The sequence below is a fragment of the Xenopus laevis genome, chromosome 1S (genome assembly GCF_017654675.1).
Source record: "Xenopus laevis strain J_2021 chromosome 1S, Xenopus_laevis_v10.1, whole genome shotgun sequence".
NCBI lineage: Eukaryota > Metazoa > Chordata > Amphibia > Anura > Pipidae > Xenopus > Xenopus laevis.
In genome coordinates, this window is record NC_054372.1 from 42,639,176 (window position 1) to 42,664,264 (window position 25,089).

Sequence of the window (25,089 nt, forward strand, 5' to 3'; positions counted from 1 at the left end):
AATACTATGAGTTTGTGCCAGCATGGTTTTATGCGTAATAGATCTTGCCAGACTAACTTAATTTCTTTTTACGAGAATGTAAGTAGAGACCTCGATTCTGGGATGGCAGTGGGTGTGATTTACTTAGACTTTGCTAAAGCATTTGATACAGTGCCACACAAAAGGTTACTGGTTAAATTAAGGAATGTTGGCCTGGAACATAGTATTTGTACCTGGATAGAGAACTGGCTAAAAGATAGACTACAAAGAGTGGTGGTAAATGGAACATTTTCTAATTGGACCAGTGTTGTTAGTGGAGTACCGCAGGGCTCTGTACTAGGTCCCTTGCTTTTCAACTTGTTTATTAATGACCTGGAGGTGGGCATTGAAAGTACTGTTTCTATTTTTGCAGATGATACTAAATTGTGCAGAACTATAGGTTCCATGCAGGATGCTGCCACTTTGCAAAGTGATCTGTCTAAACTGGAAAACTGGGCAGCAAACTGGAAAATGAGGTTCAATGTTGATAAATGCAAGGTTATGCACTTTGGCAAAAATAATATAAATGCAAGTTATACACTAAATGGCAATGTGTTGGGAGTTTCCTTAAATGAAAAGGATCTAGGGGTCTTTGTAGATAACACGTTGTCTAATTCTGGGCAGTGTCATTCTGTGGCTACTAAAGCAAATAAAGTTCTGTCTTGCATAAAAAAGGGCATTAACTCAAGGGATGAAAACATAATTATGCCTCTTTATAGGTCCCTGGTAAGGCCTCATCTGGAGTATGCAGTTCAGTTTTGGACTCCAGTCCTTAAGAGGGATATAAATGAGCTGGAGAGAGTGCAGAGACGTGCAACTAAATTGGTTAGAGGGACGGAAGACTTAAATTATGAGGGTAGACTGTCAAGGTTGGGGTTGTTTTCTCTGGAAAAAAGGCGCTTGCGAGGGGACATGATTACACTTTACAAGTACATTAGAGGACATTATAGACAAATGGCAGGGGACCTTTTTACCCATAAAGTGGATCACCGTACCAGAGGCCACCCCTTTAGACTAGAAGAAAAGAACTTTCATTTGAAACAACGTAGGGGGTTCTTCACAGTCAGGACAGTGAGGTTGTGGAATGCACTGCCGGGTGATGTTGTGATGCTGATTCAGTTAATGCCTTTAAGAATGGCTTGGATGATTTTTTGGACAGACATAATATTAAAGGCTATTGTGATACTAAACTCTATAGTTAATATAGGTATGGGTATATAGAATTTTAATTAAAAGTAGGGAGGGGTGTGTGTATGGATGCTGGGTTTTCATTTGGAGGGGTTGAACTTGATGGACTTTGTCTTTTTTCAACCCAATTTAACTATGTAACTATGTAACTATGTAACTTACAGGAAGCTGCATAATATATGGGGAAAATAGGACTACACTTCATTCAAAAACAAATTGTATTTTACGTGAAATTATTACATTTCTGGTGCCTTCCAACTTATATTTTGAAAAGGAATAATTGGTCAGGCATTCAAACAATAAATGCTGCTTCCCATTATAAGCAGAGTTGTGCTACATATTTATTGTCTTCTAAATTACAACCATCTAATTAACACTGGTGTGTGCTTGATTTTATTTAAAAACAAAGGAAAATATTAAGCTTGATATTTCTCTTCAGTGGGGAGAGACCACACTGAAATGCGAACATTGAATTTTCCAGTTTGTTAGCCTGCTTTTATCATCAGTACAAGTATGGGATCCATTATCCAGAAACCCGTTATCCAGAAAGCTCCAAATTATGGAAAGGCCATCTCCCATAGACTCCATTATAATCAAAGAATCCAAATTTTAAAAAATTATTTATTTTTCCTCTGTAATAACAAAACAATACCTTGTACTCCAAAACTAAGATATCATTAATCCTAATTAGAAGCAGAACCAGCCTATTGGTTTTATTTAATGTTTACATTATTTTCTAGTAGTCTTAAGGTATGAAGATCCAAATTATGGAAAACCCCAGGTCCCGAGCATTCTGGATAATAATACCTGTATTAACCAAAAGCAAACAGCACCCTGAATTCGTTTTTAAACACTGGCAAATCCAGTGTTTTATTAAATCAATACAAAAATAACCCAATCCCCTTACCTTCAACCTCTGTGGTAGTATTGAGAAAACAAATTCTGAAATTTCTAAATAAATTTAGCAAAAATTACAAAAAATACTTTCTTTTTCTATCATACTTTTAGATGGTGTTTTGTTGAGTGGAAAATACTCTTTATATTTTATTATAAATGGTACCTGAGTCTGCATTTTATTTAAAGCATATGATGCACAAGGAGACCACATTTCGGTCTAGTTTCTTCATGGCTAATTAGATTTATATGCTTCAGAAGAATTACCAAACCACTGATCCGCAGAGGGATATTGACCTGCAGGTAATTCCTTTAGCACAGCAGGTTCTACATAAAAATACAATCCTAAAACTAATGACTTATTCTGTTAAAAGTATTTTCAGCTTAAATACATATAAAACACAGAACTCAATCATTTTTCCAAACTCAACAAAAAATAAAAAAGTTAAATTAGGTGTGACAAGAATGTGCCATACACAGTAGTGATAGGTGAATTTGCTCTGTTACGCTTTGCCGGAAAATTCACGAAACGGCGCCGGCATCCGTTTTTGATGCCGGTGTCCATTTGGCGCGCACTGACGCTGGCGTCCATTTTTTTTTTGAGGCCGGCGAATTTTCGCGGCTGTTTCGCCGGCGCGAATCGCGCAAATTCGCGCCTGCCGAATAAATTCACCCATCACTAATACACAGATAATTTTGAGACATTTCACGTGAAAATGGGTTTTTCCTAGGTAAAATACAAATTGCTCACCAATACATGTCTTAGAAGTAAACTCCTCATATGCCAGGTCCATAAAAAGAAAATCTATACGTTTAAGCACCAAGTAAACTGCTAATGGCGGAACTGAATAACGGATTATCTTTTTCTGTTTCTCTGTAAGCCCAGTAAAATCTTTATAAACCTATTAAATCGGTTGGTATTGTGAGAAAAACAAAAATCAATAAACTTGATCTTTAAGAATGCCTTGTTGGAAAAAAAATTGGAATTTACGTTTAGTGCGTTAAAAACGTGAAAATAACTTCAGCAGTATGAAATTGATCATTACATTTTTATGAGGATGCACAAAGGCCATTTTATTGCTTTGTTTGTGCTTTGCTTGTAAATTATTCAACAATTTATTTTCTTTCGTCTTCATTTGAAATGACTTCGTTATAGAGATTATACAATGACTAGAGATGCACCGAATCCACTATTTGGGATTCGGCCGAATCCCTGAATCCTTCATGAAAGATTCGGCCGAATACCAAACCAAATCCGAACCCTAATTGGCATATGTAAATTAGGGGTAGGAAAGGAAAAAGTGGAAAAAAATCTTCTTTTGTGACGAAAAGTCATGTGATTTCCCTACCCGCCCCTAATTTACATATGCAAATTAGGATTCAGATTCGGTTCAGTACAAGGATTCAGCCGAAACCGAATCCTGGATTCATGGAATAAAGTTGGATTTCTGGACTACTTTGTGCTCCTTTGAAATAAAGAAATTAGTAGTTACCGTATATACTCGAGTATAAGCCGAGTTTTTCAGCATCCAAAATGTGCTGAAAAAGTCTACCTCGGCTTATACTCGGGTCAGCGGGCAGTAGCCGAGATTGCAGTCACTTTTAATCATTCCTATACCAACAGTTCACTTGGGGAGAGACTGCAATATCCCACAATGCCCTCTGTTGGTTTTATGAAAGAATAACAGTGCGCCCTCTGTTGGTTATATCAAAGAATAACAGTGACTGCAATATCACACAGCGCCATCTGTTGGTTGTATCAAAGAATAACAGTGACTGCAATATCACACAGCGCCATCTGTTGGTTGTATCAAAGAATAACAGTGACTGCAATATCACACAGCGCCATCTGTTGGTTATATCAAAGAATAACAGTGACTGCAATATCACACAGCGCCATCTGTTGGTTGTATCAAAGAATAACAGTGACTGCAATATCACACAGCGCCATCTGTTGGTTGTATCAAAGAATAACAGTGACTGCAATATCACACAGCGCCATCTGTTGGTTATATCAAAGAATAACAGTGACTGCAATATCACAGCGCCATCTGTTGGTTATATCAAAGAATAACAGTAACTGCAATATCACACAGCACCATCTGTTGGTTGTATCAAAGAATAACAGTGACTGCAATATCACACAGCACCATCTGTTGGTTATATCAAAGAATAACAGTAACTGCAATATCACACAGCGCCATCTGTTGGTTGAATAAAGGATTAACAGTGATGGCAATATCACACAGCGCCATCTGTTGGTTATACGAAAGATCAGTGATGGTTTTATGACACACAGCACTCTCTGCACAATTCTCTGTCACCATCAACTTTGCAAAGAAGTCCGGTCGATCGCTGGGGGAGTTTCTTTGGCGGAAGGTGCGCTGCTGGGAGACAGGGCTGTAGTTGTGTCTAGGCTTATACTAGAGTCAATAAGTTTTCCCAGTTTTCGTAGGTAAAATTAGGTACCTCGGCTTATACTCGGATCGGCTTATACTCGAGTATATACGGTACAACATTTACCAGCATTTGCTGGTAAAGCAAAAAAATTTAGAAAAAAGAACCAACCATCTCATGTTCTTTTTAAAAATCAGGCACATTTAAGACAAATAAAATTGTTATTATGCTTGGTTATATCCTTGCTTTATCAAAGACTGGGGCAAATTCACTAACCTCTGAAAATTTGCCAGCGACGGCTTCGCTCCCATCGCAACACTTCGCCAGGCGTAGATTCGTAGAACACTAATTCACTAAAATCCAAAGTTGTGTCCAGGGCGCCGAACGCTGGCAAAGTAGCGCTATAGTTACTGCAGCAAGCGAAGCAAAGTTGCGCTATCGTTGGTTCATTTGCATACGGCGCAAAGTTAAAGTACAATGGACGTATATGTTGCAGCAAATACATTACACTACACAAGCCCGGGAAACCTTGATAAAATAAAGTTCTTATATTGCCCTACACATGAGCCCAGTGTATAGTTTATGTGCCATATGTTAGGAAATGTAGGGGGGAAGCGGGTACCCCAGAAAAAATTTACGTTCTTTTGCAGCCTATCACCCTTAAAAAAGTCGCCAGCATTTTTTGGGACTTGAAAAATTGTCAACTATTTCTTGAGAAAGTCCTATCACCTGGTCTGAAGTGTCGAGCGCAAGTCTGGTGCACAAGGTAACGTTCATTACAATTCACATCTTATTGAATTTGTGTAGTTACGTCCATTCGCCAGAGCGCAACTTTGCCAGGCGTAAGGGAGCGAAGTACCGCTAGAGTCTATCTCTTTTGCTAGTGAAGTTACACCAGCGACCGCTAGTAAATCGGCAAAGTAACAAAATGACGTCACTTCTCCCTTTAGAAAATCTGCCCCAATGGCTTAATTGAGGCAAGTGCTAAAGCAGTTGAACATAAATAGATTTTACGAACAATTATTCACCAAACACCTTTCCAAGAGGTTTAAAACAATTTTTTCAATAATTGCTGCCAACTCAGGCAACACTCCGGGTTGTGTGTAATGCCTGAGCACAAATGTATGGCCACAGCTACACCTCATCATAGTCAGGATCAGTATAAAAAATGAATGTCACTCATAAACCACTCTATCTTAAGGCTCCCATGTGTTTATGGGAGCAATCAGTGGGCTTACCCCCACTTTTTCAGTGTACCACCCAAGTACAGTTATACTACATATATAGGGGGTTATCTGCCTTACCCTAATCCTGACAAACTCACTATGGGGGTTTAGCAGGTGGGAGGTTGTGCAGTTGCATATTTATTATTCCATACTTAGATTAATTAATAATCTGTCATCCATTCTAATAGGTTCTAACTATATGCAATTTATGATTCTATTAAGTGATTTTTTTCACTTCTTTCCTGGTTAGATACAGTATATGCAGTTCTGCACTTTCAAAGAAAAGAATGTCCTGCACATTATGCTGTAATAAAATGCTTTCTGTGTATGTTTTGTTACCTTCCCATTGTTCTGATGATGGGCTGCTGGGGGGAGGGGTGATATCACTCCAACTTGCAGTGCAGCAGTAAAGAGTGACTGAAGTTTATCAGAGCACAAGTCACATGACTGGGGGCACCTGGGAAACTAACAATATGTCTCTCCCCATGTCAGATTTCAAAATGAAATATAAAAAAAATCAGTGTGCTCTTTTGAAAAACAGATTTCAGTGCTGAAGTCTGCTGGAGTAGCACTAGTAACTAATGCTTTTAAAAAAATACATGTTTTTCCATGACGGTATCCCTTTAAGGAAAGTGATGAAAGAAGCAAAGAGAGGGAAGAAAAAGAAGTGGAAGTACAAGCAGACTTAACAGCTGAAGAAAAGGAGGAGCCACAGAAAAAAGAGGCAAAACTATTCAAAGCAGAGAAGATGTCAGCACTGAATATCTCGCTTTTGCTTAAATTAAACCTCATCCTATAAAGCATTACATATAAATAAAACACAAAATAAACTCTTTTTTTTTTAAAGCATTATGCTAAATAAATGTAGGCTTTTTCTTACATACCCTGAAGGATAAGCTTATCCCAGCAGAGTCCTCATCCTTCAAAAACCTACATTTCATTGTGTTTTTTTCATTTGTTTTCAGTGTGTTTACATGTTTTTGTGAGATGTGTTATATGTATGTAAAAACTGTTGCTAGAGCAAAGACTTTGGCAGAGAGAGTATCCTCAAGCCTGCAAAAACCCTTCATTGAACTACAAATAAAGGTTATTACTTTAAACTTGCCCCCAACATGACATCGCTTAAGAGAATGAGCATGGGTACAGGATTCACTAATATCCTAATAATGTGCTTTTTCAGTGGGAGGTAAAATTAATAGCAGTTGCAGGTTCTAAGACACCCAACAATGCACTGATGTATGCTGTACATATCCAAATGAGGCAATGGTAACATTTAATACTTGTCCACACACCCCAGTGATCCTGTTATAATATACACAGCATAAATAACAGCCCCAGCTGCCGCATATCTTGAAGGATAAGACCTTATGTAATAGGATCTGGATTAAGCAGTTAAATCCTCTAAATCCCCCACTTCCTTCACAAAATTTCCAGCCATTAGACTGGGATCAAACCATAAAAACAAAGAGTAGTAGTTTATTTTCAGTAAACACAGGGTCTTATTCTCTGATCCCCAACTTTAGGCTTGGATTTTTTTCTATATCAATATAAAAAAAAAAAAGGATAAAATGAGTGAAAGAGAAAGGAAAAGCAAAGAGCACTGGAAATAGAAAAAATATGTATTTGCTTACAGAAAGTATAAAAATATATCCTCGTTCTTGGCAGAGAGGTACTCATAAACATATATGTATTTTATATGCAGCACAGATCAACAGATTACACTGTATGCTCCACAGGGCACGTAACATATACTATTATATATATATACTATTAAGTGCACAGGTAAATTCATAACCATTAAGAGTCGTGGAGAAATAGTTGCACCAAATGTCAGTCTGTAATATATGATGAATGTATTCATCTGTATACTAATCAGTTATTATATTATATAAAATTATAGGGATTATATTATATTAAGGGGCACATTTACTAAGGGTCAAAGTGAATCTTCAAATTTAAAAACTTTGAATTTCGAACAAATTTTTGGGACTTCGACCATCGAATAGGCCTAAATTCGACTTCGATTCGAAGTAAAAAAAGTTTGACTTCGAAAATCAAAGTACTGTCTCTTTAAAAAAGTTTGACTTCGACACTTCGCCACCTTAAACCTGCCGAATTGCTATGTTAGCCTATGGGGACCTCCTAGAACCTATAGCCAACATTTGGCTAAGTTTTTAGAATTTGAAGTAAAATCGTTTGATTTGAAGGATTTCATCGTACGATCGAACGATTTTACTTCGACCGAATATGGCCAAATTTGATAAAAAAAACCTTAGACTGACTTCGAATATCGATGTAATGCCATTTGATGGTCGAATTTCGAAGTTTTTTGCACTTCGAAATTCGACCCTTGATAAATCTGCCCCTAAGTGTTGAATATTATGTATGTGTTATAGTATGTGTTATAAAGTGCTGGCTTTGCTAATTGCTGCAGTTATCATGATCATCATTTATTTATATAGCGCTGTCAAGATACGCAGTTAAGCACAATATATCAAGTGTGCATATACTGTATGTAGCATAGGGCCCCTTTGCCAGATTAGAGTTTGGGCCACATTCTCTTTACTTAAAACCAGGTAGCAGATTTACTAGAGGCCCCTGTGCACCTGCAGTGACAGTGTCAGTGACAGTGTTACGTTTATCCTTGCTTTCAATTCCAGTGCAGTCGCAATTCTTTATTATTAGACTTTTTTCATGTCCTTTTTTATATGTTGCAGCACTTTACAGACATTGTGAGGCCTAAAAAACCGCAACAATAACTGCAACTTTTTCCTATCGTCAGACAAAAGCCAGCGTCAAAAAAAAAAAAAGATCTTCCAGTTGGAAAAATGGACGTCTGCCATAGACATGATTTCAACAGATTTTAGTTGGAGTCTTTTTGGATTCAGAATTGTCACAGTTTTGACACACACAGTTTGACAACTTTGAAAAGTTGTGCTTTTTCCCCTTTTTTTGGATATTCGGCATCAAAAAGCCTGACCTCAAAAAGTTTAATAAATCAGTCCCTATATATCATTTAAGCTTGTGCTGGGACCTTACTGGAATATTTTTAATATCCAATTTATAAAGGAGGGTTATGTAAACTACTAGTCTCTAATGTACTTAGTTAAACCATCTCTAGAACTTTAAATAAAATGCAACAAGCCAAAACTACCTACTTTGGTGCCATTTCACTTACATTACAAGTTAACATATATGAGGAGGACTAAAAAAAAGACAATTTTTTTGAGTTTTTACTAGAGATGGTAAGCTTCTTTTTACTAGATCTTAGTGTGGATGAACTACAGTATTAGGAACAGCAGCTGTAGGAATATCATGGGCATCTATCCAAGACACTATCTGCATCAAGTCTAGGGAGGTTATTTACTAAAATCCGAAAATTTCTCACTATTTTCTTAAACCCACTTTGACCAAACTCGCTTGCACATTTTTACCATATTTATCAATAAATTAACTCTAAAAAATCTGGTGCGGGAAAAGACTAGATAAAATCGTGAACAAATCCGAATCGTATAATTTTTTGAATTTGACGCTGGACAACTGGGATTTTTTCAGATTATCACCCAAAATTTAGAAGATAATTGGATTATTGTACAAAACTAAGCAAAGATCATGATATATTCCAATTGTAAACTGAACATCTGCCATCGACTTCTACATGAACTCATCGGGTTTAATAAATCACAAGTCAACGCTTTAATTGTTTTTCCCCTTTAAAACTGGCTGTTCCCTAAGCTTCCCTGGAACAGTCTCCTGATAAAACAGACCCTAGTGAATTTGCCTGTACTTGTGTGGCAAGATGCATCGCCTAATGGGACTAATGTAAATAGAGGACTGGAGATAGTAGAGCTTTATTTCAAGGCAAGAACTCCTTAAGGCATGATTGAGATCACCTTTTCATTAGGATAAGAAGATCATTATAACTAAAGCACTTCAGAGTCATACTTGAATGCAACTACAAGGCACACAAGTGGCTGTCAGAATCTCTATATTTTGTATTACCTATTCAGTGTCTGCGGAGATGTTCTGTCTGGAGAAAGTAGTAAAAAAATAGATTATCTCACCTAATTTCCTGCTCTATTTCCTGTTCAAATTGGGCAAACATTATTCTTCTGGTCTTTACATGTGTCTGAAACGTCATTATTTTAAACAAATGCATTAATACTAAATCGTAGCATACATACATTTTGCAGACAGTATAACAAATCTATTGACTTCAATATAAAAGCTCTTGCAAAAGTTCTTTAAATCATGACAGTTGAACTTTTTCTAACTCACATATTTTTTATTTAACGTATAATCATATTGTGCAAACAGTGACACCACTGTAAATTGCTACAAAAGAGCCGACTTGCCACTTGAGATGACGATCCATGAAAAAAAAAAATCAGTAAATATAAGACTGGACTAATAATAAGGGTGTATTGTCTTCATTTGATTGCCTAAGAGGAGGCTATTGCCTATTTATTTTTCAAAAAATCATTGTAAAATTTTGTCAGCATATTCAAAATATTAAACACTGTTCACTTTAATTTAATTCTGTAAGTGAAGGCAAGATATGAGTGATATAGTATATACTAATCAAGAAAATTAGGACAAGTATTTAAAATGAATGGTAACAGGTGGCTGATGCCTTTGGCAAAAAAAAACAGTTAATTCTGTTAAATGATTCACTTTAATTTCCAGCATATTTCATAGGTGTTTATGTGGATCTTGATAGATTTACAGTACAGTAGAACATATAAGGAAAGACAAAAAAGCTAAAGAAGTAAATCAAGCAATGCTATGGAACTCACTTATATGTGCATAGTCATTAAGATCCATATAGTTCCTCCTATTATCATCATTATTATTATAACACACACTGTATACAGCTGATACAAGAAGTAAAGAGTGTAATAATTAATAACAGACTAACATGTACAGTAAGAAACACTTCCTCTGCAGTTTATGAACCAAATATTTTTCTGACATATGCTGGTCACTTAGTTATAACAATCTACAGATCTGTCTGTCTAACCAAATTCATACTTAGCAGCATTGTACAAGTATGGCATCAGTTATTCAAAACCCATTTTCCAGAAAGCTCAGAATTACGGAAAGACCATCTTCCATAGACTCCATTATAATCAAATAATCCAAATTTTTAAAAAAGAATTTCCTTTTTTTCTGAAATAATAAAACAGTACCTTGCACTTGATCCAAACTAAGATATAATTAATCCTTATTGGAAGCAAATCCAGCCTATTGGGTTTATTTAATGTTTACATGATTTTCTAGTAGATTTATGGTATAAAGATCGAAATTATGGAAAGACACATTATGCAGAAAACCCCAGGTCCCGATCATTCTGGATAACAGGTCCCATAACTGTATAAATAGTTAGTTGAAAGGTTGGATAAGGTACAGATTTAAGCATGATTCCAAAACAATTACCCAGAATGTAAGAGTTATGCTATGCCTTCTAATCATACAGATTTTGCTTATGTTTGGTCATATCAATATTATGTGCTAAAAACTATTATGCATACTCAAACTAACAATCTACAGGTGCTGCAAGCTCATTCAATTGATTCATTGATGGCTCGGTTGCTACAACATGTTTTTTTTTTTTTTTTTTTTTATGGTTATAGCTATTTTTAAAGCGCTCACCAAGCAGCCACTGTGGTTCGGGTGCCACTACCCCGAACCCGTCGCTCAATCAGATACAATCATTAAGGATCAGAAGCACTCACCACTTGACATCTGAGGCCTGGGTGCTACGCCCCAAACCCATAGCTTAAGGGGAAATATTTCACTCGACTCCACCATAGGCACGCACTCCGACAACTTCTCAGACGCAGCGTGAGATTAAAAAAAAGTCTTTATTTCACATCGGTGCTATCAATGTGAAATAGAGACTTTTTTTGATCTCACGCTGCGTCTGAGAAGTTGTTGGAGTGCGCGCGTATGGTGGAGTCGAGTGAAAAACTATTATGCAACTTGAGAAAGTTTGTGTCAAAACCTCCACATTTCTACATACATTGTGATGTTGATGTTGAAATCCAGCATTAATATTTACATTTGTTGTAACGACACTGTAGCTACAAATACCACTAAATACAGATAGATATACATGCATATACGGAATTTCCCTACATATCCATCTAAAATGTTCTTACAACTGGAGAATGTGACTTTGAACCATATGACTGAGCATTTGTCTGTTTTTCTATTTGTTTCTGCCTGTGATAGCTAGATTAGAGGCACCATCAGTTTACACCTTGTAGTTTGCAAAATAGGCAACGTTAGGCATTATGTCATCCCAATATGGCATTCGCTCTTTTCAACATTGACACACAATATTGTAATATGTGCCTGATAATGTATTTCTCATACTAAGAGGGTTATTTACTAAACTCTGAATGCAAAAATCCCCAAATTTTTTAGATTTTTTAAAATAACATTGGTCTTTTAAAAAATCACGATTTTTTCAGAATTTATTAAACACCGAGGATGAAAAAGTCTCAATCAGAAAATCAGGCATCTCAGACATGTCAAGGTTACATATAAGTCAATGGGAGAAGTCCCAATGATTTTTTGATGTGCGCTGAGTTTCGTGCAATACCCCAATGTTTTCGGCAAAAAAGCATAAGAAAAAAATCTGAAAAAATCGTGAAAATCTGATTTTTATTCCCCGCAAAACAAATTTCCTGGAAAATGTAATAATAAATAAGCTTAAAAAACCCGAGCGGAGTTGATCGGAGTTTGTAGCAGATATATTTGAGATAAAATCGGACTTTGATAAATAACACCCGAAATGTAGCGCCATTAAAAGAAATGGGCTATGAATAACGTATTAAAGTCTATTTCACTCAATGTGCCCTTTATAAAACCAAGTATAGCACAGTAACAACTTACGATGGACATAGATACTGTTTCTTTTTGCCCTTCCCTTTTTTCCCGGATTTTTCTTTGGAGTGGACTCCATCAAACCAAAGGGAAAAAACAAGGAATAGAAGGATCCCCAGTAGAAACTTCATCTTGATTCATGAATCTCGGGACAATGGTCCTGCCAAATTACAAATAAAATTTTTATTAAAACATCCTTTTTTAGTTATACGATTTTGTAATGTTAAAACAAATCTATGTACCTATAATTGTTATTCAGTGGCAATAAATTGAAAATATTATCAGAGAGACATATTTTTTTTCTTTATATAGATGTGCTCTGCCTAAAAGTAATTTTTAGGGGCAGATTTATCAAGGGTCAAAGTGAATTCAAGGGGATTTTCAAAGTAAAAAAATTCGAAATTCAAAGTAATTTTTTGGATACTTCGACCATCGAATAGGATACTACGACTTCGAATATACTTCGACTTCGATTTGAAGAAAAAATCGTTCGACTATTCGACCATGCAATAATCGAAGTACTGTCACTTTAAAAAAAACTTCGAATCAATACTTCGCGAACTTAAACCTGCCGAAGTGCTACGTTAGCTTATGGGGACCTGGCAGAGCATATAGTTTTTGGGCTTTGAAGGAAAATCGTATGATCGTACGATAAAATCGTTCTAATCGTACGATTTGAAGTAAGATCGGAGTAAGATCTTATGATTATAATACGATCGTATGAACGGAATATGATTGTACGATGAATAAAATCCTCCGACTTCAAATGTCAGAGGATTCTATTCGATGGTCGAATTTTAAGTATTTTCCACTTTGAAATTCGACCCTTGATAAATCTGCACCTGAAAGGCAATTTACAATAAATCTAGATATGATATATAATACAGTAGCAGTTGCATTGAAGGACATCGGTTTCCAAACTTTGGAGCTGGCTCAACACAGAGTTCTTAATGCTGTGAATAAAGGGAAAATAATACAAGAGGATTTGTTTCTCTGGATACTCTTGGAAGTATAGAACAGTGAGTATTATAATTATATGCCTGTATCTTGGTATGAAGAAATAGACCTGACAAAACGTTGGATTGGAAGAGGGGTTTAAAATCAAAGAATCTTCTGTAGTAATTCTCTGGTCAGGTCAATTTTTCTACATTCAACACATACTAGGGCAGTTTAGGCAGTTTAATCTAGAGCCAAAAGAGAGGGCAATGATCAACGCACATTTGCAAGTAATTGAGTATCAGTGTTAGTGCAGACATTTTTAAAAGCAGGGGTTTTATCTACAAAGTTATGAAATTGCCAAGGCACTGTACCATCATATCTAATGGAAATTCCAGCACAAATTAATTTATCAGAAAATACACTTTGCTTAATGTTTATAAACAGTGTTTTTAACTATACGTTTTAAAGGGCATCTTAAACCAAAAAATTAGTTTATGTAAACGTAATCAGGGTGCATGCCCGAGCACTTCTGCAGTTTGCTTGCATTTTCTGTTTCAGTGAGATATTAGCATTTGTAGACTAAAACCAGGCTTTTGGCTCAGCTGGGAGTCAACAACTCTAAGGTTAACTAAATTAAAGACATGTATATTCTGTATGATGCATAGACAGTTAAGAGTCAATGACACTCTGGGCCCGCAGAGAACTGTTAAGCAAAGTCTGCCTAGCACTATACAACTGTGAATAGCTCAGAAAACAGAAAATGAATGTACATTTAAATGTGTTCAGAGCACAACTATGAATAATTTAAAATAGTTTACACCAATTCATATTTCGGGGTTTAGATCACCTTTAATTTAATTATAAATAAACCCTCTATGTATGAAGTTCTGTGGGGAAACTAGATGACAAGGCCTGCAGGAGTGTTAATCAACATTTATTTAGCTGGTGTTATTAATAGAGCCCCTGTCTTTCACTGTGAACGATTGTTTGGTTCTCTGTTTACCACTGCACAGTAAACTATACCATCAGTTTTTGCTGCATTATTGCCAGGAGTTATGACAACTTTATTAATGATGTGCATGAAGGATTGGACTGGGTTGGCTGGACAAAAATCTGGTAGGTCCAAGCTCAGACCCGCACCCTGATCGAAGCTTTGCCACTGCCCCACTTCCCTCCCTGGCCCTGGTCACTGCCCCGTACAACTTCCCTGGCCCTAGACGCTGCTGACTCTGCCGATTAAAGGAAAAGGTATGATGTCATGGGCTCAGAGGGGGCTGCAGCTGGGGGGGGCCAGAGGGCTGGTCGGCAGTAAAAATAAAATGGTGTATATCAAATGACATGCTCTGAAACTTCAGCAACCCTTGCTTTTACAGGGTAATAGTAAGCTGCTAAACTTAAATTATAAATGCCTCCACAAGATGTGGATATAAACAGAAATAGAAAAAGAAGAAAGGATTTGGAAAGCTGTCTTTATATGAAGAAAGGTTTTAGACTTTGTAGAAGATTTCTCATAATGAAATGTACCGTATAAGCGAGTTGGGTGGATAATTATACATTGCGCAGTACTGGGCGAGGGAACATTTCTGAAGGCGCAGGAAATTAAGCTAGATCTAAGTTTATTACAAGACTACAATAGAATTTATGTTTTATCCTCAAAATGTAGAATTTGTGCTTCAGTTTATAAAAAGGAAAATGTACACTTTCATTTAAAGGAGAACTAACATTAAAATCACTGGGGGTATGCCAAATTTTAGGTACTCCCAGTGATTATAACCACTTATGCAGAAAACTGCAGTGGCACAAGTGTTTGTGTGTTCTTTTCTTTCAGCCTCGTGTTTTTATATGGTCATGAAACTCCTCGGTAACTTATAATATACTTATATTTTACAAGAGGGGGTACTTTATTCACTCTCTCTCTCTCTCTCTCTCTCTCTCTCTCTCTCTCTCTCTCTCTCTCTCTCTATATATATATCCTTATAAATGGTGCTTAGGGATGTCATCACATCATTTGTAATGTGACGTATTTCTGTCAAATGACTCAAAATTATAATAAATATTTTTAGTGTCTGTGTGTGTCTTATTGGCCTATACAGTGGAGTTCTAGGAAGATTTTTGGATTGTCTATATCTATAGTGAGCTTCAGGTAGTGAAACCCAAGGCCCCGGCACAGTTTTCAGCACAGAGAATGGAGACTGACACCGCCTTTAAGTTTAAATGCAGCTTTGCGGACTTTTATTTGGCACAAACTCAAATCTTCAGCCCACTGGCTTCACATTGGGGATAACATTAGCTTCACATAAGCATTAACAGTCCCAATTCACACCCTCACTGGTGTTAACTTTAACTCACAGTTTCCTTAGCCCTCACTGGCTTTTGGGTGGACCGCAAATCCCAGAATCCTCTCTGGGCACACTCAAGACACACTTGTCTCCTGGGAGGGGGTTCTCTTTTCCTCTCCAGTTCTTTAGAGCTCTCTCTCAAACACATGTCAGCAGGGAATCACTCTGCTTCCCAGCTACATACAGGCACCTTCCTTAACTCAAGAAGGTCCTCACATGGCCCCACACCCTCCTCCAGCTCCAGGAGAAATCTAGGGGAAGAAGCCTTGAGGTATTGCTCCACTACTCATTTTACCTACAGCTCACCTGTAGCTTAATTAGTTAACCGCCTCTAGCTTGGCAGCTGAAAACCCTTACTGAAGCAAGGAATGGAAGCCCACCCTGCTCTCTTCCATTCACTCCAGGGACCCACTATCCAGCTTTTCCTAAGCCAGAATAGAATTAAACAGCATTACTTGCTGCAGACACACAGACTTTTCCCTGGAGTTTATACTTCACCAGCCTAACTTTCTGAAACAGTATATATATATAGTGAATAAAGTACCCCCTCTTGTAAAATATAAGGATACTAGACATTAAGCCCGTTAAATTAAAAGGCGCGACGGTCCGTGGGACACATGCGCAGTAGCGCAATCCCACGGACACAGGGCTGGACGCAGAGACACTTCAACTTTATTATATAGGATTATAAATTACCGAGGAGTTTCATGACCATATAAAAACACGAGGCCGAAGGCCGGGTGTTTTTATACAGGTCATGGAACTCCGAGGTGACTTCTAATATCCTCATATTTTGCAACTGGGGGTACTTTATTTATTATAATACACAAGTTTCAGTGAGTCATGTGACAGAAATGACATCAGAACTCCCCGTTTATAACTGATGACATCAGAACTCACCGTTTATAAGGATATAATTTACAAGATATTCATGGTTCTTGTGTATTTATATATATATATATATATATACCTACCTTTAAGTGCATGGCGATTGACCATCAGCCACCCCTTTCCAGGGGGGGTGACCGAGACCTTGCCCTCCTGCGAAGGGAAGCCCGTTGGATCCACAGGTTGAATACCCTCTCACCTAGGGGACTAAACGAGTCCCTACCATTGGGATGCTTTTATTAACAATGCTTATATGGACTGTGGACGTTGATATGTCCTAACGGCTCTGACGGATGATTGTGCCTTTGTTCTGGTTCATTAGTAATTTAGTTTGTTTTTTTTTTTTTAAATATTTTTTTAAAATATGTTTAGATTCTACCTTCCCATATGCACAATTACTGGTCTCGGACGCATGTAAGTGGACTCTGGTAAAGGTGCTAGGACAAGGCACTCAATGCAGGCGATGCGCCATGGGACCTTCTAGGGTGTGGTTACTTTACTCGTAAAAGTGGGTACTGTATGTGGCTAGGGGCAAACGGCAATAATACTTTATCCCAATATCTCAATACCTCACGATGAGCGACTCAAAACGGACACAGGCCAGTCCTGGCACTGTGGTCCCAGGTGTTGTTTGTCCATGTCTAGACCTTAGCTGTTGCGAGGGCAGGCATTGGACGCTTAATACCCTCTGAGGAAAATGGCCAAGGGGCAGACAGATGGGACACGTGTCTGATATGTATCTGTGATTGACACGCAGAGAGTGGATCAGGACACAGTATATTGCCTACACCCACGGCTAATTCGTTAGATTGGCCCACCCACCAATGCAGTACCTGGGCTAGGCAATGTATTGCAGCCCACACACTACCCGTAATAGGAGTTATGATGCCATGAACCAACCATATGGTCCCTTTCGGTCTCTTTACTGTATGCTTGAGTGGGCCTACCAATAAGGTCACATACCATGAGGCCCGTTGCTATGACCAGTGTGCATCCCCTTTATTTTCCTTTTGGATTGTTCATGTTCTTTATATATATGTATATACACTAGTGTGTTCCTCAACTCACATGGACTCGCTATACTTGGGTCCTATCACTCATGGGGGTGGAGGTGGAGTCAGTGGCTGCCTAGCAACTGTTTTGGCGCACTTTTGGGTATTTAAACTGTCACTTCCTGTTCAGCACTGTTTGTCCTTGAGAAAGGTTCCTGTGAGGAACCGAAACGTCGGATTTAATAAACCTCTTTCATTTATTTCAATATATCGAACTTTTGAGTTTTTTATGCAAACCCTGGGAGTGCCGGTACTACGTGCTTTTTCTATATATATATATATATATATATATATATATATATATATATATATATATATATATATATATATATATATATATATTGAGATATGTATGGTGCACAACATAAACAGTTCATTTAACTGGGTGCTCAAGCTAAGAAACAACATAAACAATGCAGTCATACATATGCATAAATGCATAAACAATAGCTGAATTTTACTCAAGGTATCGAGACCCTACTGGCAGGGTCGGACTGGGGGTCCGGGGGCCCACCGTGACTAAAGTCCAGGGCTCCTTCCGACCCCCCTGCCTCCCTACTGTGACGCGCTGCGTGTAGGCGCCGCTCCTCACTGAAAGGTGCTGTGCGCATGCGCAAATCGCGCTGCACGGCACATAGAAAAACCTTTTTTTCTTTGAAGTATGATCGGGACTGGCCCGGCGGGGGCCCATTAGAGGTCGGGGCCCACCGGGTTTTTTCCCGGTATCCCGCCGGGCAAGTCCGACACTGCCTACTGGGATTCTACAGCTTATTGAAGAATCAAGGTGCCTCTGGGTCAGGGTAACTGACAAAAATAGATTTCCTCCGTCTCTAGGTCTCTAAAGCCACATGGCTGAGGTAATTACCACTGGGCTTGGGGGGCTTTGAGACAGTAAGATGTTTGTGTATTAACTTCTCTAGTAATACTAACATGCTCTGCAGCTAGGGTTGCCACCTGGGCAGAGTGGGAAATTGGCAGGTTGAGGTGGGTCTTATAAGGTGAATCAGGCATCAGGGAAAGGAGGCATATATAGAATGTTGCAAATTTACTGGTAAGCACATTGCGAGTAAATTTGTAATACCAGACTGGCCCAACTGGTGATTTACCAGCTAGGCTGGTTAAATACAGGTCTGGTGGAAACCCTACTTACAGCAGGTGGTAACAAAAGGGCCCTTCTTGGACTCACTGAGTTTAGCCACAACTAAGATGCAAATACAGTAGAACCTCAATTTTACATCCCCTGATTTTAAGTTTTCCCTCATTTTACATTGTTGTTTTGTGGTCCCACCTATATATTATGCATAATACATTTCCCTGATTTTACATTTTCCTGGATTTTACACCATTTTTTCTGGTTCCTAGAAAAACCTAAAATTGGGGTTCTACTGTACTTTTTAAATAAGCATTAAGGGCACAAATTTGCCTCTTATATAAAGCATAACTCAAAAAGTTATGCAAGCTCAATTGAATTGTGTGGTAGACTTACTAGGGTGCATATAGACATTCTCAGGGTTGACAGTAGAATACTGTACTCAATAGATGGGGTATATCCACAAAATTCAGATGAGCTTACCTAAAAAAAAATTTTTGTTTTGTATGAAACCCAGAAGTGAGCCTAAGCTGTTGCCATTAAATCCTTTGCAGTATGTTCAAGTAAATGTATATTGCTCAGCAGGGCCGGAACTAGGGATAGGCAGAAGAGGCATGTGCCTAGGGTGCAAAGGCAGAGGGGTGCCAGGCATGTGCCTCTGCGGACGCCTTCCCCTAGTTCAGACCATTTTGTCCAGACTCCAGAAGCTGTGGGAGCAGTTCATGCAAAAGCACTCTTCTGCGCATGCGCACTTCCGCAAGCTGTTGGGGCGATGTAGTCGGCCAGGTTGCCTAGGGAGCCCGGCTGACTTGGCCCGGCACTGTTGCTCAGTCTGGAGCATACTACTGTCAGTTATATATATAGGAAGAAAAACCTTTCAGGTTTACCCATGTGTATCCACATACATACACAATGGGACAATATATTTTAGTTTTTAACCTGTCCACCAGGAAGTCATTGGATGATATAGATGGGAAAGTTAAATGAAAGTTAGAGACACTTTTGTATTTGCCAGTCAGCAATCTATTGGCCCAGCTATAGAACCTGTCCATTCACAATCTGATTACATGTTGTTCATAACATCTGGAAGGATAAAAACTCCCATTTGAAAAGGACCACATTACCTTACCTTGAAGGTCTGCACACTCAGGCCCACATGTGATCTGGATCATTAGCGTTTTAAAAGTAAATAGAGCTCTGCACATCTAGCAACCCCACCAACTACTCTGTAAATGTATATATATATATATAGTATGCATATTTTTTTAAAAGAATAATATTTTAGGGGAATAAAGGAGTCTTACTTTCTCTGCCTAACAAGACTGCTGGAAATTGTAGTGCAGTCAAATAATTTTCAGCTTTTTTTTTTAAAATAAATATACCTCAACCAGTAGCCTTTTAACATCCTTTAAAAACAAAGACATCCCCCTTCCCACAGCACAAAAAAGTGATGACTCCAACTGACCTCAGTGCTGCTACTGTAAGTCATTAAACAGACCTTTCAATCCAAATTGAATTTCAGTAAATCACATTGATTTGCAGTCATCCTGAGATATTTATAGCCATCACCCGTGTCATGAATAACGTAGGATTCTTACTTATTCCAGCAGTAATTTAGAACAATGATCGTGGTGCGCAGATTCATATTCTTCCCCCTTGAAATGGAACACGCAGAATACATAGGATACACAGGATAGCAGTACTTGATGATGTTATTAGACAGAGAGAATGAATGAAGTCTATGAAGGTCAACATTTTGCTGATCAAGTACTAAACCGTTTGACGTCAAGAAAACTAAGCTACTTGACTCAGAGCACATTACTCTGTTTGGCACCCCCATAGAATAAAACCACAACACCCAACATTCCCTGCGGCAGCTATTCAAACCTCCAACAACTTTATTGAGTTTTTGTGAACGTGACAGCAGCCTCAGGGCTCCCTCCCCTACTGCTTGGCATCTTGCAGTTATTGCAGTTATAGACTAATTAACCAGAGAGATATACCATAAACCAAATAACAGCCTGATATCTTGACACAGATTGAGAAAAAGAAATAAAAACCTACTCTGGAGAGAACAGGAAAAAACACTTACCCTGGGGTTGGCTCACAGGACACAGCTTATCCTCACACACCACCAGCAGTAGAAACATTCATTGTAAAAAAAACAAAGCAAATGCAAATTGCAAAGGGCCCTTTAGATGTGAATGATGGAGAAAATGTCCGAGAGAGAAGGATCAAGATGTTCCAGGCTCATCATAGCCACTCATATTCCCCATGCTGATTATTCTGTGTGTATGAATAATCCTCTGACACAGGCGGATCAGTCAAAATGCCCGGCAGCTGCAGCCTTTCGCTGTGCTTTTATTTATTAAAGGATGTGATCCTGGCAGCTGCAGTTGCAGGAAGCATAAGATGGAGGAGCAGTGTGCACCTGCAGCATGCGCAGTAGAGGTCCCAGAGCAGTGCAATTAATCATTAGCTGTAAAGCAAGTGCAGCAGAGAAGCATGGGGATGTGCAGGGCTCCAGTGTTAGCATCAGCAGCAGTGTACAAGGGAAAGGCAATCTGCCTCCATTCCTAAAGGAACACTAATACCCCGGCTGCTGCAGTTATCTTAGTCCCTGCACACAGCAGCCTGGTGTTCTCCTCTGCTGCTCAGAGCAGAGGAGGCGAGGGGATTGCACAAAGATTATAGTATTGGGAAGAGACAGCTGGCTGGGTTATTCATTAAAAAAGGACAGCCACACATCTTCCTTCTCTCATTGATTTGCTGCATTAATGTCTGGCATGCCTTGACTCGGAGTTTGCTGATTCCAGGGTGATTCTGATAAGGCATATGCATGTATTTTAGTGTTCCACAGAGTATCCAATGAATATTAGAGATACAGTAAATCATTGTGTAGAATTGTGCAGAACAAGAGGACAGAAAAATCTTTAATGTGTCAGCTCTGTACATACTGTATGTGTGTTTGCACATGCTTCCTTTCCTTCTAGGGAACATCCAGGCTTTTACAATACAAATATGTGTTGCAGAGCTATTTTTTTTTTAAATTCAAGCATGGTTTATTGAAGTCATTATAAAGTTTTGCCACAACATTTACATACAATATACCACATCGTACATTGATGATAACATTTAAAATGCAAGTAATGATAGAAACACGAAGATAACAATATTATGATAACTATTAGCCTATTAGGTATATCACAGTTACAAATTGTACCACTGTAATTCAATGGATATACAGTAACTAATTGTGTACCCTCTCCAACCATTTGTCCCAAATCTTGTGATATTTCTTGGGGCTGCCTCTATTTTGGTAAATACGATTCGCAAGGGTGCAAATATATTTAACCTCCTGAACCCACTGTGCAACCGTAGGGGGTGTGGGGTCTTTCTATTTTTTTGAGTTAATAAACACTCTTTAACAAAATGCCTTGGAGGTATGTGAAGGTATCATTAAGACCAATTCCGAATAGACATACTTTTGCAGTTCTCTGGAGTTGCGTCTCTAGGACTATGTCTAGTTTATATAGGACTTCTGCCCAATATTGTGTCAGGACAGTGCAATCCCATACAGGTCTGGACTGGGAATTTTAAGTGCACAGAGGCCCAAACAGTCCCCCAGCAGCCCACTAAATAGTGACTATGGCAATTTACAACAGCCGCTCTGGCATTTGCCAGAACTCAGATTGCCAGTCTGGGCCTGATCCCATACCATATGACTAAAGCTGGCCATAGACGCAAAGATCTGATCGTATGAATCAAGTATTCGTATGATTTTCGGACCATGTGTGGAGAGACCCAATATTTTTCGTCCGGCGAAGATCGGTCATTTGGTCAATCGGACAGATTAAAAGATTTCTGCGGCTGCGGTTAATATCTCCGCATGTATTGCCGGTCGTATGATTTTCAGTGGGAGACTGTCACTAGCTTTTGTCAGACATAACATTCATACAATTGCTGTCAGGGTTCATACAATTGCTGTCGGCTGATCTGTTCTTTTACTACTTTATTTGATCGGAATGGTTAGTGGCAGGTCGGGAGATGGGGAAGTCCGATCGTACTTCGAATCGGAGGAGGATGTGGGAAAAATGCGGTGTGACCTGGCTGGGTAGTAATATGCTCTATGTATGAGGTAGAGCTGTATCATTCGGTCCCTACAGTTGAGCGGAAGCGATATTGGGTATGCGAATAGCTCCTCCCATTCCTCATACGCCAATGGACCTATGCCATTTTCCGACTTTCCCTTGAAGGTATCTAGTGGTTTGTTGAACTGTGTAGTGTGGAGTCCCGAATATATTTTAGCTATGAGGCCTTTCATAGAGTCCTGTGCCAAGTAGTCAGCCAGGTTGTATTGCGTCCAAATGCGTCCATCACAAAGGGTGTCCAGTAACCAGTTGGCTAAAGCAAAGATTCTCTGGCCAGCATCCTTTTCCTTAGCGTTCTTTACTTGGTGTGATCCCTGATGGCATCACGTCTGATGCATTTCGCTCATTAGCTTCCTCAGAGACGTGTCATAATTGCATCCTATCTCTCCATTTACATTGGTTACTTCACATCTGCAATTCATGTGGCATAAAACTGCCACACATGTGCCTAATTTTGACACATATGCGTCAAAGGCATTGTAACTATCACTATTATACACAGCAACAAACCTCAAAACATGTAAAATGCCTACATAATTACCTAAAAAAATGTACATAGGGCACAAAAGAGGCTTTTTTTTACATATCAATTATATCAAAAAATACAAATATGCAAAATCCAAATTTAATAGTACAAATCTTTTAATAAAAATGATTTTTAGTTTATGTCAATATTTAAATCTATTGGAGTATGTCAAGCTCTGCTGGGATTCAAGCCAGGGTTTCTGGCCCAATGTCTTAACCACTGGGCCAGATGAGCAGCCTTCAGGGTTGCTCTCTATATATTACCTGGCCTTTGCAGCCCCAGCCCAGCAGCAGCCTGATTGGTTTGCAGTCAGAGAGGGCTGACTCTGTCCTATTTAAGGCCAGCCTTCAAAACACTCCTTGCCTGAGCATTGGTTCCCAAACTAGCAGTGTGGCATCGTACCTAGCTAAGGGTTGTAGCTCTAGCCTCCTTTTCTTGCCTTGCCTTGTCTTGTCTGAACCCTTCCCTGTCTTGCTTTCCTGCAAGATGTATTAATTATCTTGTTTGAATACCCACATTGTTTAAACAAGTATTACACTCATTTGTTATTCAAAGACCTATTTTTCAGAACAGTTCTTTCTAATTCCACAAAACTGCCAAAAAGGGTATATTCTTTAGTCACTGAGAATGGTGGTTACTAGTTGCAAGGACATAATTCGATGCATCAACTGGCTTGAAATATGTTTTAGAATGAAAATTAATGTTAGAATTTCTTATAGTAGGTGTGAATTCAAGATTTACATAATTTGTGTTTAGTTCATTAATAAGTTGTACCAATTGCATTTTGAACCTTTCCATATGCTGCCCTATATGACATTAGCTTACTTGCCCCCCCCCCCCCTGGGAAATTTTCTGAGGACACCATGGTGCACCTATTGACACAGGCTGTGTGCGATTTGTCAACACTCACCTCTCCAATTGTGTTGCATTGGTTACAACTGAGGCAGACCCAACTTTCCTCTTGCCTACAATTGTGCTAGAATTGTGGGGTCGTGGACGGGGGGGGGGAGGGTAACTCTGCAATGTAAGTAAAAACAAAAGCACATTGTCTGCAATTGCACCCAACACTTGTGTTAATAATCTTACCAGAAATTTCAAGCTTATGGCTCTCCAGCCTGTTTGGTGAATGTCCCCAGTTTTATACCACCTCTTAGGGGCCCATTTACTACCAATCAATTTTTTTTTACACAAAAAATTATCTCAATATTTTCTGAAAAAACTCCAAGCAAATCCGCACCATTTTTTTGGCTTATTTATTAATACATTTTCCCAAAAATATTGTATGTGGGAAAAATCCCATCTTATCAGCCATGTCCCTTCTGAGGGGGCTGCCATATTTGAGCTTCAGGAGTGTGTTATCATTAGTAATTCCAACTGACATGTTGAGAAGGGACAGTCAGGTTGGCAAAACAGTCAGGTTTAGGAAATTCAAGTAACAAATACTTACAAATGCAGCCCTATCAATGAATAATGATCAAATTGACCTACAG

At 38.6% G+C, this 25,089-nt stretch overlaps 1 protein-coding gene across 2 annotated transcripts in view; it reads right to left on the reverse strand.

The window, feature by feature from the left end:
* glrb.S (glycine receptor beta S homeolog) overlaps nucleotides 1-21,577 on the reverse strand; it is a 76,458-nt gene extending 54,881 nt beyond the window's left edge. Inside the window, exons 1-2 of one of the 2 annotated variants that reach the window (XM_018243244.2) lie at nucleotides 21,015-21,577; nucleotides 12,624-12,774 (exon numbers count right to left, since the gene is read on the reverse strand). In XM_018243244.2, coding sequence (XP_018098733.1) covers nucleotides 12,624-12,745 — 122 coding nt within the window. In that variant the 5' untranslated portion in view covers nucleotides 12,746-12,774; nucleotides 21,015-21,577. Of the gene's footprint in view, nucleotides 1-12,623; nucleotides 12,775-20,520; nucleotides 20,579-21,014 lie in introns of those variants that run through there. The other variant, XM_041579542.1, reaches the window with a different exon arrangement.
* Nucleotides 21,578-25,089: the final 3,512 nt, after the last annotated feature.